Source organism: Dysidea avara, chromosome 15 (assembly GCF_963678975.1).
Source record: "Dysidea avara chromosome 15, odDysAvar1.4, whole genome shotgun sequence".
Lineage (NCBI taxonomy): Eukaryota > Metazoa > Porifera > Demospongiae > Dictyoceratida > Dysideidae > Dysidea > Dysidea avara.
Genome location: NC_089286.1, coordinates 9,092,738 through 9,106,773, shown reverse-complemented (window position 1 = coordinate 9,106,773; position 14,036 = coordinate 9,092,738). Strand labels below are relative to the sequence as shown.

The window sequence follows — 14,036 nt, the reverse complement described above, 5'->3', positions numbered from 1 at the left end:
TCTGTCTCTGTGTGTGTAGTTTGAGTGGGTGAGTGACTGCACACGCACAGAATGCAGTATCTGTGTGTGGTGTAGTATCAATGTGGGTACGTCTGTTTGAAATTTGTGTATGCATCACTGAGCCAAACCATTTTATTCACTTCAGAGGAGAAAGAAGAATTTGATGTTTCTGGGAAGAAGATATACCTCAAGGCTTGTGAGACAATGGGCATCATTCCAGCCTCCTACTTTGTACGTAACATACAAGAGACAGATATCTTAATGCAACACCATGGGATTGGCAGTAAGGGTGCTAAAGCTATTGCTGTTGCTTTAGTGGTAAGATTTATTTAATGTTCTGTACATTGTTTATTAGTACCTCTCTATTATTTACTCTTGTTAGTACTAAATTCGTGAACTTACTTGTGCAAATTTCATGTGCAGAGAAATAGTTAGCTGGATGTTCCTATTGAAAACAAATGACGATTTGTAATAGTTTATTTGTTGTGAATTGTTTCTTATCATGTAATTCACACATATTGATTTAGACTATTGTAGCAGTGGCTGTCACAATATTATTGATGTCAAACACATAGTTAGCATTGTTTAACACACAGTGTACTGACCTGTAAAGCTATAGGGGATTCTTGAGAAGCTGTATACTAACATCCATACTCTCCATATTCGTAGAATTCCTGAATGACCAGGTTATGTGTTATGTTGGAGTCCGAAGTATGGGGCATAAGGGGTATTGCATTAGCATCTGAAAAGTGAATAATGTAAATGGGTGTATATAGTTAACAGGTTCATAGAGGTGCCATGTAAGGAATCTCCAGACTGTAGCTACAACAAATCACAACATTTTACCCAAATTTTCTCGTGATACTATTTTAGCACACTTTTTCTTTCAAGATTTATCAATAAGAAGCTTTCAATTATGCTAGTAACAAACCCTCCCAACCTTCAATTATTCTTGAAACCTTCTGTGATGACACTGTTTCTAAAAGGTTTGTGGAAATTTTTAGTTGCTCAAGCAGGAAAATGGTTGAGCATGTATGGGTTAGCAATTTAGTATGCAGCTTCTCGTAAATTCATGGAATCTTGGAATGGTTGCAAGACATACAGTAATATGGTTATCTTCCACTTAACTTAAATACTGGCCTGTGAATTTGCATAAACTAGTTTGGTACAAAAACAAGTTTTAAAATAATGCTACACCCACACGAGATTTCTGCACTGTCAGGCTTGATACTTGTCAGGTCTGCTTTTGAGCTGATAAATAATACAGTGTAGCACTTAGTAGGGTTTTATAACCATTTAGATTGTGGAGTACAAGTATATCAAGCTATCATGTCCTACCCCCTGGCTGTTAGTACCATAGTGATGTGGTGTGTGAGCCACATGACACTACTGTGTGCCTTGGACCTGTACTAATATATGGATTTGGCCATACTATGTAACTTGCCAGATTACGCTCACCATCAAACCAGCAAATAAATTATGTTTAGAGGCAGCTAGGTGTCCGCTACACAGTCAAAATCGTTATAAATATAATTACCATGTTATCTATTATCAATCTCAATCATACTTACATATATTAGCAGCCTACTCCATTACAACGAAACTGTTGTGCATAATGTCAATAGTAGAGTATACAACAATTATAACAGTGAAAATACAAGTATATGAATGTACTGCAATAGTTGTACTGTAAAATATCAAATACAATAGCTCAAGGTTCTATATAGACCTAACAGTACAATGGTTGATGTGACTTGATGACTTTTATGTTCTGTTGATCAAAGTTTCTGCACAGGCTTCTCCAGATTTTAATTCTTTTTTAAATTTTTGGTTAAATGTTTCACATAAACACAAACCTGTACCTCCTAATATAAGAATGGGAACCAAATAGAGGTGGAAGCCAGAGCAAAGACACATAGCAAGGGTACCCACTACAGTAGCCAGTTTACCAATGAATGGTCCATTTTTGTAATACCAGATTCTATTTTCCAAATTTTTGCAGTATTTATTAAATTTTTCTTGTAGTCTTCGTAATGCTTTACTATCTTTTTGCATTTCATTGATCATGTCAGCCAAATATTTCATAAACGCATGGCAAGCAGCAATTTCTTCTGCATTAAACCATGATGAAAGTGCCTTTTCTATTATGTCAACAATGATTTGCAAGTAGTTTAACAATCCCTTAATAGCTTCATTCACTTCTGTGTCTGAGGATTGTGAACTTAAATTATTTTTGACAGCTTGTAGCTCTGCGATACATCTGCTTAATTTCTGTTCAAGTGGTTTTTGGTATGCTTGTTTAATCATTTCTATAATGGCATGGTATAGCATTTGCACACCGCTCAGCGTATCTTGAAGGACTTCTATGGCTTTGTTATAGGCAGCCTCGCCTCCTTCTCGGAGTTTGCAGCTTGTAGTTGACTGTAGTACCAACCTGTAGCGATCTGGATTGTGGTCAGGAAGCTGCAGCCTGTACTCGTCAATTAGCATCTGTGCTAGTTTTTGGTACTGGGGGCACATCTTTAAAACTTCACAGAATCGCACAAAGAAGTCTTCTGGGCACTGCCTGGTGATCATTTCAGTAACCAATTGATCAAAAGACTCATATGTATTTTCATCTTTGAGCAGTTCCCATGTAACAAGGACCCTTCTAATAGCATTGTAGTCCACAACAGCCAATTGGTGCTCACAATTTTTAAGAGCTTTAATATGTGCTGGCAACTCAGTACTACCCTATAATAATTATGTTATTGGTAATGTATATATTGTACAACCAGCTAACCTCAAGTACAAATGCCATAGGTTCAGTTGTTCAGTCACTATGTGTAATCCTCTGCATCAAACAAAAAGAATGATCTTATTGTAGCTTTTATACTATACTGTATATGCTATGACATCATTATAATAATATTACCCCTGACTCTTGTACAAATATGTAACAGTTCATTATGGTTTGATGACTATTGGTGTGGTGTCATAGTTTGTTGTCTAAGTTATCCATTCATGGTATTTAATATGAGTGTAGGAGTCAACAGTATTGTCAGGAGTTTAATTTGGCAGATACGCCTGTATCTTATTTTGTCAATCTGCGTGATTGAATTCTTCACCAATTTAACCCTATAATACATTTAGGTCCAATTATACTTTTATAAGGGTCTGTACATACAACCAATAGTGTAAACAAGTCACAGAATTCGATACACTCCTGTTACCAAATATCCATTATGTAAAAAAATGGTCTGTTTATGTGGTACATGTATCTGCACCCATTCATGAGTTAAGATATGTAGTATATAAAATCTTGATAATGGTTAGTTAGGGTCAAGTAACACCCCTGTGGACACATTCTTGTAGTTCCATATCCTATTAGCCTCGTCTGTACATTTATGTATGCAAAGGTGTAGGTAGGCAATGCTAGGGGATGAGCAACTACAATATTTTAAAGCAAATAATTGACATGTGGCATTAAAAAACAACAACATGAAAATGCGTACATTATAAACAAGAGATATGTTTAAAAATAACTTTATGGTGAAATAATATTATAGGGACACCTGTGTTGAAAAATGCTTAGCTTTTCATAATGAAAGTCAGAAAAGTTGAATTGGCTCAATAACAAGTTTATTGGTTAGACAGGTTTTTCTTTGTATGTTTACAATTGTCTGCTTGTAGTAGGGAATCTCCTGACATATTTGTGTACTGTTAAGCTACATCATGAATATGATCATAAAATTCCCTGGTCCTGTCCCATTACACAATACGTCACCTGATACATAATTTTGTGTGTCAACCTCAATATCTAAGTGTGTCTAGCACATGTAATGAGCAGAAGCTTCAGTTTCTTGAGTGTGTGTGTGTGTGTGTGTGTGTGTGTGTGTGTGTGTGTGTGTGTGTGTGTGTGTGTGTGTGTGTGTGTGTGTGTGTGTGTGTGTGTGTGTGTGTGTGTGTGTGTTGCTTTACTCTACTCACTCAACCCATGTCAAAACTGGTGACTTAGTGTCAACTGGGGAAGCAAATTTCCAACTAGCGGTATTGGAGTCATTGTATAAATCTGGGTACCACTACCTCTATGTGAGACATGCTCCTGTGGGATACTAGTCCTGCCCCAGGAAAATATGTCTGTACTGGCAGAGACCCAGTGCTGGTTCACTGGATGACAAGTTGACAACAGCTTTGCATGATTTCATGGCTGTCAGAGGCTTTGCTTTTTGCACTGTATACCATTATTTATATATTATGTTGCAAGTGTATATTCATATTATATTATTTTTCATGTTAGTCCAATACAACAATTACTACACTCAATTTGGCTGATAATGGGATAGGTACAGAAGGAGCGGTAGCCATTGCTGATATGCTCAAGGATAACTGCTACATCACTAAATTGGTAAACCGAAACCCACAATCATTCTTATACCATCTTAACACGCACAGGACATATCAGATAATGCTATTGGTGCAGCAGGGGCCTATGCCATCTCTGAGATGCTCAAGTATAATACAACCATCACTGAGTGCTCCCTACGAGGCAACAACTTCGATGATAAGGCAGCAGAAATAATTGCTGAAATAATCAAGGTCTGTTGCCGTATATACATTGTTACAATTATAGTGGTCTTGTATTACAGGGTAATCTTCACTTGACTACACTTGACCTCAGTTATAATGAACTAGGAGATGCTGCAGGAGTTATCATTGGTCCTGCAATAGGTTAGTGTGTGGTGGGGGGGGGGGGGGTAAGATTGTAAACATTGCAGAGATTCGCATTCATGCAAAGTATGCGTTTTACTCTTCTGAAGAATAGCTTGTTACTTCAGATAATGGACACTTGTATTAAAGCCGGCTCATCATGCATCAACATAATATTATGTATGTGTACCTTCCCATCATCTGTATAAAGGCCAAATAAGGAAGCATGTTAGTAGAGCATCCACTATATTTGTACTGTAGTTAATCACTGAGACAGTCACTAATTGTTAACCTGATGTGTGTCACCTCTACAGCTGACAATGAAGCATTACGAGTACTAGATCTTAGCTGGAACCACATACGAAGGAAGGGTGCTGTAGCAGTGGCCTCTAGTCTGAAGGTGACTTCTTGTGTATACATGCGTATGTATGTTGGGTAGATTTATACGTATGTAAATGTGCGTGCAGTTATATCGTATAGAGGGAAACTTTGGTGAATAGCAAGCTAAACTGCATTTGGCGAAATAAACTTTGGTGAATTCAAGCTCAATCTATACCTATAAAGATGCTAGTTTCAGATGATACAAGTAATTGGTAGGTTAAACTGGCGAATTTGTAGCGAATCGCCAAATTTGCCGAAGTTTCCCCCCGCCAAAGTTTCCCTCTATACAGTATACCATGACTACTGCGTATTGTTACATACAGTATATGTAAGCTAACAGCTTCCATAGAAAAAATCTGAGGGTTTAGGGAAATACGTGATTGGCACTACTGGCCAGTGGTTCTAGTCCTGCAGAAGTGTATACTGTATAGACGTTTTTCCAGTGTAACGGACTAACTTAGTAAAATCCGGAAATGCGTTACATTGGTAGGCAACTATGCCAACCACTTGTGTGGTTGTAGGTTGTAATAACCGCAAGTCTAAGCAAAGCCTTATCAGTTTTTATCGGTTTCCAAAAAGAAAAGAAGAGGAAGAGCGTCGTCGAAAGTGGATTGCCTTTGTTTCAAGGAAGAACAGCGATGGTTTGGCTTGGAAACCGGGTAAAGGAGCCCGGGTTTGTTCAGAACATTTCATAACAGGCAAAAAGTCTAACGTGTATACTAACCCTGACTACGTACCATCTATTAAAGCCAAGAAGCCGCGAACTGCTGAATGTAATGCCACCCTGTCTCGTTTTGAACGTGCTAGCCGTCGAGCCAAATCACAGACGGAGAGGAGAAGGAAAGAAGAGAGAGACGCGCTGGAGCTTAGAAGAGTGGAGGAGGAGAAGAATCGTCGAAGCATTCGTGGTTTTAACAACGACCACATGTACACTGGCCCATACACTCGTCAAGTAGAGAACGGTGAAGAATCAAGGGAAGAACCACTGATGGAAGACTGTATCATTGGGGCAGAACTCGAGGTAGCGGAACTTGTAGACGACACGAGTTTACTGATAGATTTGCAGCCAGAATTGTTACAACCAAAGCACGATATTGCCACAGATTGTTGTATCCCAGCAGAAATAGGTATGGTAGTTGTTAGTTCAGTACAGTAATTCCTAGCTAACTGGGTAATTTCAACTCATCTGCACCCAATAGTGTTTTCTGCCTAATTCAGCCCGGCACCAGCCAGGAAATATTTAGTTCCAAGTTGACTAGAGTAGACAGATTTCACTGTAATAATGATTGCACGCTTGCACCTAAATACTCTTATGTACTTATGTGTTTGAACTTGGAACTTAGTCTCACGTAGCCGGACCTTTTCCCCACAGGGGCTTATTGATTCCAATAAGCTGCTGCTTGTAAAAGATTCTGGAATAACAAACTTGTTTTAGCACCCTACAAGTCTGTAGGGTGTTACATGGTTAAATGGTTATATTCTTCATGTCGCAATGCAATGTCACAATAATTATATGCAGACTCTAATTAGTTTTGAATCGAACTCAACGGAGACTGCATATATATATACCACACCTGTGGTTGAGATCAAAAGCGCCGCACTGTGGTATATAACTGATATACCAGGCAAACTGTGGTATATAACTGATATCCCACGCTTTGTGCATGGCTACGCTTACCATATATAGTATAACTTCACACATTCCGCGAAATTCTTATCTAATAACAAGCACCTAAATCAACCAACAATTATTCACCTGAGCAATTTTCGATGAACTCTTGTCTCCTTCACTAACTTCAATAATCGCGAGTGGGTAGGCGTGGCACCGCCATAGAGTCTATAATATAAAACGCCTGATCCATCAAGGATTTCAAGTCTCTAATACTGACAAGAGCCTAGAATCACTCACCTGAGTAAGGAGGATTTTCAATGAACTTTTGTCTCCTTCACTGATCATGAGTAAATGGGCGTGGCACTGTTGAATCTAAAATGTCTGATCCATCAAGGATGTCTACTCAACAGGTGCTGTTTCACTATACTTTGCCATCTATAATCGTTTCATCTACTGGGCTGTAGAATATAACAGTTATAACACGATTACTCGGGATATGACAAAAATATAAGCACTAGCGCCTGCAGTGCTTGTGCATATATATTTGTCATATCCCTTGTAGGCATGTTATAGCTATAAAATATATATTGTGACATTGCATCATGCACTGCAACCACTTGTTTCATTAACACCCTACAGATTTGCTACTCCAAATCTCCCAGGCCCTTTTGCAAGCTGGCACTTTAAATGGAATCGATAAGCCCCTGCACGGAAAAAAGGTCTGGCTACGTGAGACTACTTGAAACTATTAACAGCTTTGGACAATCCTTAGTTTTTTGAACTTGAATTGTAAATAATGCTTTGTTTTATTTATTGTTATATTACTTCTTATAGAGTGCCAGACAGACGTAACTTGGAACACAGTTGAACAGCGGATCAACCTGCTAGAAGCATTGTTACATCAAAGGCCTGAATTCAGTGTATCAACAATACTGAAGGGAAATGATAAACTGACTCGATTTTATACGGGAATGCCAATTTACAACAGTTTTGTAGCTTTTGTAAACTACATTGAACCCAAAGCTCTACATTTACAACCTTGGCGAGGAAGTGAAACCACCAAGCTGGATGAAGCTGTTTCAGCGGAAGTGTCGAGTTCACGAAGAAAAGGGTTTTCGTCATTGCCAGTGGCCGAGCAGCTGTTTGCAGTATTGATCAAGTTACGACGAGGGCTAGAATCTCTTGATGTTAGCATCAGGTTTAAGATCAGTGAGACTACTTACAGTAGAATGTTCACAACTTGGATAACATTTTTATCGAAAGAACTTAGATTACTTTTTCCATTTCCATCAAGGCACCTAGTGCAACAGTGGCTACCCGATCGTTTTAAGAAGTTCAGTAACATCCGTGTAATCATCGACTGTTATGAGATTGAGTGCCAGAGGCCATCTGGCTTGCTCAATTCCTCAAAGACCTATTCACAGTATAAAAGTCGTAATACCTGGAAAATTCTTGTAGGATGTACACCCACAGGACTGATAAGCTTTGTGTCAGAAGCATGGGGTGGAAGGATATCTGACAAAGAACTAACTGAAAGGTCAGGTCTGTTGGACATGCTAGAACCAGGGGACATGATAATGGCAGATAAGGGATTTGACATTCAAGAAATGGTAGCAGCTAGAGGAATCCTAGTAAATGTTCCTCCTCGGTTAGAATCTAAGCAAAAACAAATGCCAGCCTCAGATGTCGAGAAGACCCGGAGAATAGCTGAACTATGCATCCATGTGGAAAGGGCAATTGGAAGGGGACGTCGTTTTAAAGTCTTGAATGAAAAGTTCCCTAGCACAATGTATGATTTGGTTAGTGATGTTAACTCAGTATGTATGTATATTACTAACTTTGATAATCCCCTGGTCGTTTAATTAATGACTTTAATGTTGTAATATTTGAAATATTGTAAAACAGTGTAGTGATACACATACAAAGAAAATACACAAGTACAAATAAGATAAAATCACTTATCACTTGGCATTTTCCTTGTAGCACCAATGGACCGGACTTTGTCAATATATTGCATTGGTCTTTGGCTTATCTTAGTTTGTTAGCAACAATAATAATGCTAGGAATTTTTTATGTTGCTTCTAATCACTAATGAAGAGAGCCTGGGTGTGAGAATACAAAGTTTTATGCAGTCACCCCAAACTTCTCTAGGAACATGCACCTCGACAACAGTTCTGGTACAACATGGTAGAGGTAAAACTGTTCTAGTTTCTCTTCTAGGTTCTTCCAGTAGTCTGCATCAGCCAAAATCCTGTCTACCACCACAACGCCATTGCTGTACACAATGAAGTCACACCACTCAACACCTAATATTGCCATTTCTCCCTGTACTTGTGCATAATATCCATGGTTGGTAGGAAGGTGTAAGAGGCCATCAGATCCTTTCTTCATGAAAAAGGCAGGAAACTGTTCTGCTATCTCAGTGGGAGTGAGTTCAATTGTGATGGTACTCTTAATACTATATGGACACTTTATTTCAAGACAGCCATAACAACAAGTGTCAGTACTCCTACATAATATCTTCCCATCTGATGATGCTCCTAGGAAACTTTTGTCAGGTAGAAGATGTAACCCCGTCGGTTGCACTATCATGTCTTCACCAATTGATTGCCTGTTTTCTAAATAACATTGCCTGGCCTTTGCTTCGTTTTCTTTTCCCCACCGCATTGCAGGAGGTATGTGCTCCATGGGTCCATTATATCCCATAATGTCTATAACTAGTCTAGTTGGATCTGTTGCAGCTCGTCTCTTCAATATCTCACCAAACCGAGAACTAGTGAGCCTTCCATTATGTAGCACTATCCACAGTTCACTATCAGACTGCGTACGAGTAGCAGCTTCTATTGCTTCCACTTGACTGTTAGAAAGCTGCATGCTACTAATGAAGCGATGACAATCAACTACAGATGGATCAACTTGTACAGCATGTGTTTAACTGTTCCATGTTTTGTGTGAGAATAAAACATGATTCCAAAGACTAGGGTTATTGATCTCTGCAGCAGGCTGCAAACATCTAGGGTTTGGCGAGTCACGCCAAAACTGCTGTAGGCCTGTATTGGGTACAGAATTCTGCAAATCTGTCAATAACAAATGTAAATGGTTTCGATCAATTTCAACGCGATGTTCTGGTAAACGTGGATCAAATGAGCTTCTCTTGATTTCACTAACTCCTTGTGTTTCAGATTTAGGGGTGTCACCATGACTAGGTTTCACAAATTTCATATTCCGTGCACATTCTGGAGAAACGATTTTTTTTGGCGGTTGATGCCAAGCCATAGGTTGCGAAGTCTTTGATAATTCTGATGGCAATTCCTCATCATTAGCATGATAATCAATAAAAAACAAAAGAGCTGCAATGTGATTGCATGCCTGACCTAACCTATAAAGTACATAGTGTACATAATACATAAATTTTGCACCTATCATTGTATTGCCTTTAAACTATTATATATATATATGGGACTATGGTGGGGATTTGACATAGCATAAGGCCCAGTTTCAACATGGGGATTATTTGATGCTGTATAGAAAGTACAAAAACAAAAAATACTTGGGCACTTAATGAATAGATGTCCAATACTTTTCCCCTGTAAAGCTCCACCTAAGCCCAAGGGAGTGGGGCGATACAATTATAGGTGCATTACACCCACTGGTCACTTACCCTGATACACAAGAACATTTCCCAGCATACACGTCGCCATTGTCACCATTGACTGCAACATACACCTCAAGTGGAGTCTCACAAGACAGGGAATGATATACATAGGCTCTGAAGTACAGGACTCTCAAATTCAAATCATTGCTGACAGGACATTGATACAGCCATACATTCTTTACAAAGCCGTCATAAAAGAACTTAAAGGCTTTCAACTGCCTGTACGCATTCATGCTTTGCATATCAAACGTCTTGTCCCTTCCATACACAAGATATACTACCAAATTCATTAAGGTGAACTCCATCAGTATTCCAGACAACTTCTTTTCCCACCAAGTCACACTCGCAAAAGATGGCAGGCTGCGAAGGACGCGCTTTGTTTCTTCAGTCAAGTAAGATATGGTGGTGATATCATCTGACTCGGGATTTCCACACTGCAAAGCCCCAATACGAGCCATCCCCATAATTCGATCGATAATGTCATCCTTTCTAATGGAACCGGTTAAACGAACGTGAACTTCCTTAGCGAGCGTCTTCAATTCTTGCACCTTCAGCTTCTGCAACAATGTAGCAAGCAACTCTACTTCTTCATCAACCAGCTCCTGGCCTCGGAAAAGTAATTCCTTGGCTTCACAGAGCGCCGCCATTGTTGCGTTGCCTACCAACGTGACTAATTCCGGATTTTACGGACAACTTCGTTATACTGGAAAAACGTCTATAGAGGGAAACTTTGGCAAATAGCAAGCTAAATTACATTTGGCGAAATAATCTTTGGCGAATCCGAGCTCAATCTATAGTTATATAGATGTTATTCTCAAGCGCTATGAGTAATTGGTGGGTTAAACTTTGGCGAATTTGTAGTGAATCGCCAAATTCGCCAAAGTTTCCCTCTATACAGTATTATGATATCTTTAGAGTACATGATAGTATTGTCATTTAATACAAGGTCTGGAGGTGGTACCTGTAGACTACTCTGAGCTCTCCATTTCATGGTACCAGCAATTTCACCACATAATATATACCTGAAATCTGTGAATTCTTAACCCCAGCAGGAAATAGTCCCATAACAATGGAATTTCCATTGGTATAGTTGACCCTCATTATCTGTACTATTAAATTAAATATAACTGTTCAGTAAGTGTGTGCTCAATGTAAGAATATTTGAATGACTGCTAACCTGTTGCTTGTACAGGCTAATCAGATGTTGAAGGTGGTCAACCTGTCCAGTAATGGGTTCAGTAATGATGGGGTGACTGCAATAGCTGATGCCCTCAAGATCAATTCTTCACTATTAGAACTGGATATCACGTATGTGTGTATGGATAGTGTAATTCATACTCCGGACCCTTGATAATAGAACATTGACATCGGTAGTGATTGTTTTATTGGAGTAAATTAAGTGTTGCATTAATATGTTGCTGTACTTGTTAAGGTAGTAACTAGTTCTACATTGTTACATGTGTATTTGTTCATTTACAGTAATAATCGTTTCTACTCTGATGGGGTCACTGCACTGGCTAAGGCACTACAAGTCAATGAGACACTAAAACAGTTGAAGGTACATATATATATATATATGCATACACAATGTCAATGTAAATCTCACAGGTTCAGTAATGGCTGGCTTTTGGTTGCCTGTCTTGTTCCATCTAGCTTATTGAATCATTTTCAGACTCAGAATTACTGAAAACACATTGCCAGAAACATGTATGCTAACCCACATGCTCATGAAAATATTGGCCCTTGACTGTCCATAATATACTCTAATAGAATAGTCAGGAAGTTAGCACTCACTACAGTAATTTAACGTAGAAAGCTTTTAATGCACTAATGCTCTTTATATTCTGTACACTGTGGGAATTAAAATCATAAGGTACTTGCAAATTTTAATCTCTAGAAAATTCCTTGACATTGTATCGTCATTGATATCAAAAACTGTACATTACAAATTATCCATTATGAGAGTGTAACTGCACATACACACTAACCACAGTACAATGTATATAGTATTTACTGTCAATACAGTAAATTTCCTTTGGTGAATTGTGTGGTTTGAAGCAAGTCATAAAACAGACTCTTGATCACTTAATTTCTTAATAGAAACATTGTTACAAATGAGGCTTTAGCAATTTTATCCAGCTTGGGAAGCACTATATTACATGCGAATGTTTCTGTATTTATTGTGTTGTTACCCTACAGCTGGGCAAGAACCCCATACAGGCTATGGGGGTGAGGACAATAGTCAGTGTGGTCAAGACAGTCACTAATACTGCCCTGGAACTATTGGAGTTCAAGGTAAGTGTTTATGTGGAGCTGTTGTGAGCTAATGAAATTATGTGAAACAAGGTCACTAGTTTATAAAACAGTACAGTAGTACTGTTTAGTAGGGCTCCCCTTACGTAATGTAACGTAACTATGTCGTAAGCTTGTAAAAGCTACCATGATTTTGTTTCTCTGCTTTTTCACTAGAACTCTACTTCATTTTTAAATTTATAATTTAAAATTGTTCCATTTAAGTAAATTTAGGGTTAAAGTAACTGCTAAAATCCTTTGTGATTCTTTTTTTAGTTGAACTACTGAGGTTGAAACCCTCTTTACTAAAGTGTTTATCTGTGCTCTCTATACTGAGTGTACAATTAGAGTAGTTTGTGTCTTGTGGTACACCTACATAGACCTACTCGATATGGTCGTTATAATGTGAGTCGAATAGAATCGAAATAGTACCCATGTCAAGTAGGACTCCCTAACATAACTGACATGTATTTCATAATCTCACTAATAAGACACTTGAAATCAGAAATACTGTTCTGTATATTTCAAGTGCAAGTGTATCTTCTATTAGAGTATTTCAAAGTTGTTCTGTGTATAAATGTGTGTGCTTCAGTTATCCAAACAGTTAACTTATCTAAGTGCCTTTACCATTACCTGAGACACATTGGGGCTCAGATAACCCAGGCTCCACTGTACCACATTATTAAGACTGCCTCATTTACAGTTAGCTGTGTGTTTGGTGGCCCTGTGCACCATACACATACTATGGTTTGCTTATGATATACACAGTCAGTTCACCTCATGATTACAGGATATTACTATTGATCCTGATGTGGAGAAGGAGATCACAGAGTTGAAGGAGGCACATCCAAACTTGTCAGTAATCCATGGAGGGTTAGGTGGCTATGTCAAGCCCAAGCCCAGACCAGAACCACTCAGTAGACTACGTAAACACTTGGAGGAACACAACATTAAAATGATTGATGTGTTCAGAAAGTTTGATCCTGAAAATAACACTACTGTGTCTGAACCAAGCTTTAGAGAGGCCATAAAGGTGTGTATGCGTATATGTATGTATACAAATACTATGAACTCTAAGTCTTGTAATCATGTATACACATAACTTTATTTTATATTTCAGTTCTTAGGCCTTAAACTGTTAGAGAGTGAAGTACAGAAGTTGATGAAGCTATGTCATGAGGGATCGGACACTGCCAACTTGCATTATGAGTGAGTGAAATAGTCCCAGTTGTCATAAAACACATTATGTTTTTTGTAGAAAATTACTTGAAGCTGCCTCCACAGACACTCTCACAGATCAATCCAATACTTGAATTCACTTTTCATGGTATATGTGTATAGCAATAACATGATGTATAACTCTGTATAATAACTGTAGAATTGATATCAACAGTAATAACAGTAAAA

General features: G+C 38.4%; 3 protein-coding genes across 3 annotated transcripts in view; 2 read left to right on the top strand and 1 right to left on the bottom strand.

Moving 5' to 3' along the window:
- LOC136246016 (leucine-rich repeat-containing protein 74B-like) overlaps nt 1-14,036 on the top strand; it is a 14,460-nt gene extending 424 nt beyond the window's left edge. Inside the window, exons 3-13 of the mRNA XM_066037469.1 lie at nt 146-318; nt 4,280-4,387; nt 4,435-4,578; nt 4,629-4,710; nt 5,004-5,089; nt 11,530-11,645; nt 11,817-11,895; nt 12,537-12,632; nt 13,420-13,662; nt 13,750-13,838; nt 13,888-14,036. Coding sequence (XP_065893541.1) covers nt 146-318; nt 4,280-4,387; nt 4,435-4,578; nt 4,629-4,710; nt 5,004-5,089; nt 11,530-11,645; nt 11,817-11,895; nt 12,537-12,632; nt 13,420-13,662; nt 13,750-13,838; nt 13,888-13,942 — 1,271 coding nt within the window. The 3' untranslated portion in view covers nt 13,943-14,036. The remainder of the gene's footprint in view (nt 1-145; nt 319-4,279; nt 4,388-4,434; nt 4,579-4,628; nt 4,711-5,003; nt 5,090-11,529; nt 11,646-11,816; nt 11,896-12,536; nt 12,633-13,419; nt 13,663-13,749; nt 13,839-13,887) is intronic.
- Nucleotides 1,519-2,873, bottom strand: LOC136246017 (uncharacterized). The gene is made up of 2 exons (XM_066037470.1): nt 2,783-2,873; nt 1,519-2,733 (listed from the first exon to the last, which is right to left on the bottom strand). Exons 1-2 carry the CDS (start codon nt 2,798-2,800, stop codon nt 1,765-1,767), a joined length of 987 nt encoding a protein of 328 aa, XP_065893542.1. The 5' UTR covers nt 2,801-2,873; the 3' UTR covers nt 1,519-1,764.
- LOC136246015 (uncharacterized) lies at nt 5,480-9,853 on the top strand. Its single transcript, XM_066037468.1, has 2 exons — nt 5,480-6,197; nt 7,517-9,853. Exons 1-2 carry the CDS (start codon nt 5,567-5,569, stop codon nt 8,542-8,544), a joined length of 1,659 nt encoding a protein of 552 aa, XP_065893540.1. The 5' UTR covers nt 5,480-5,566; the 3' UTR covers nt 8,545-9,853.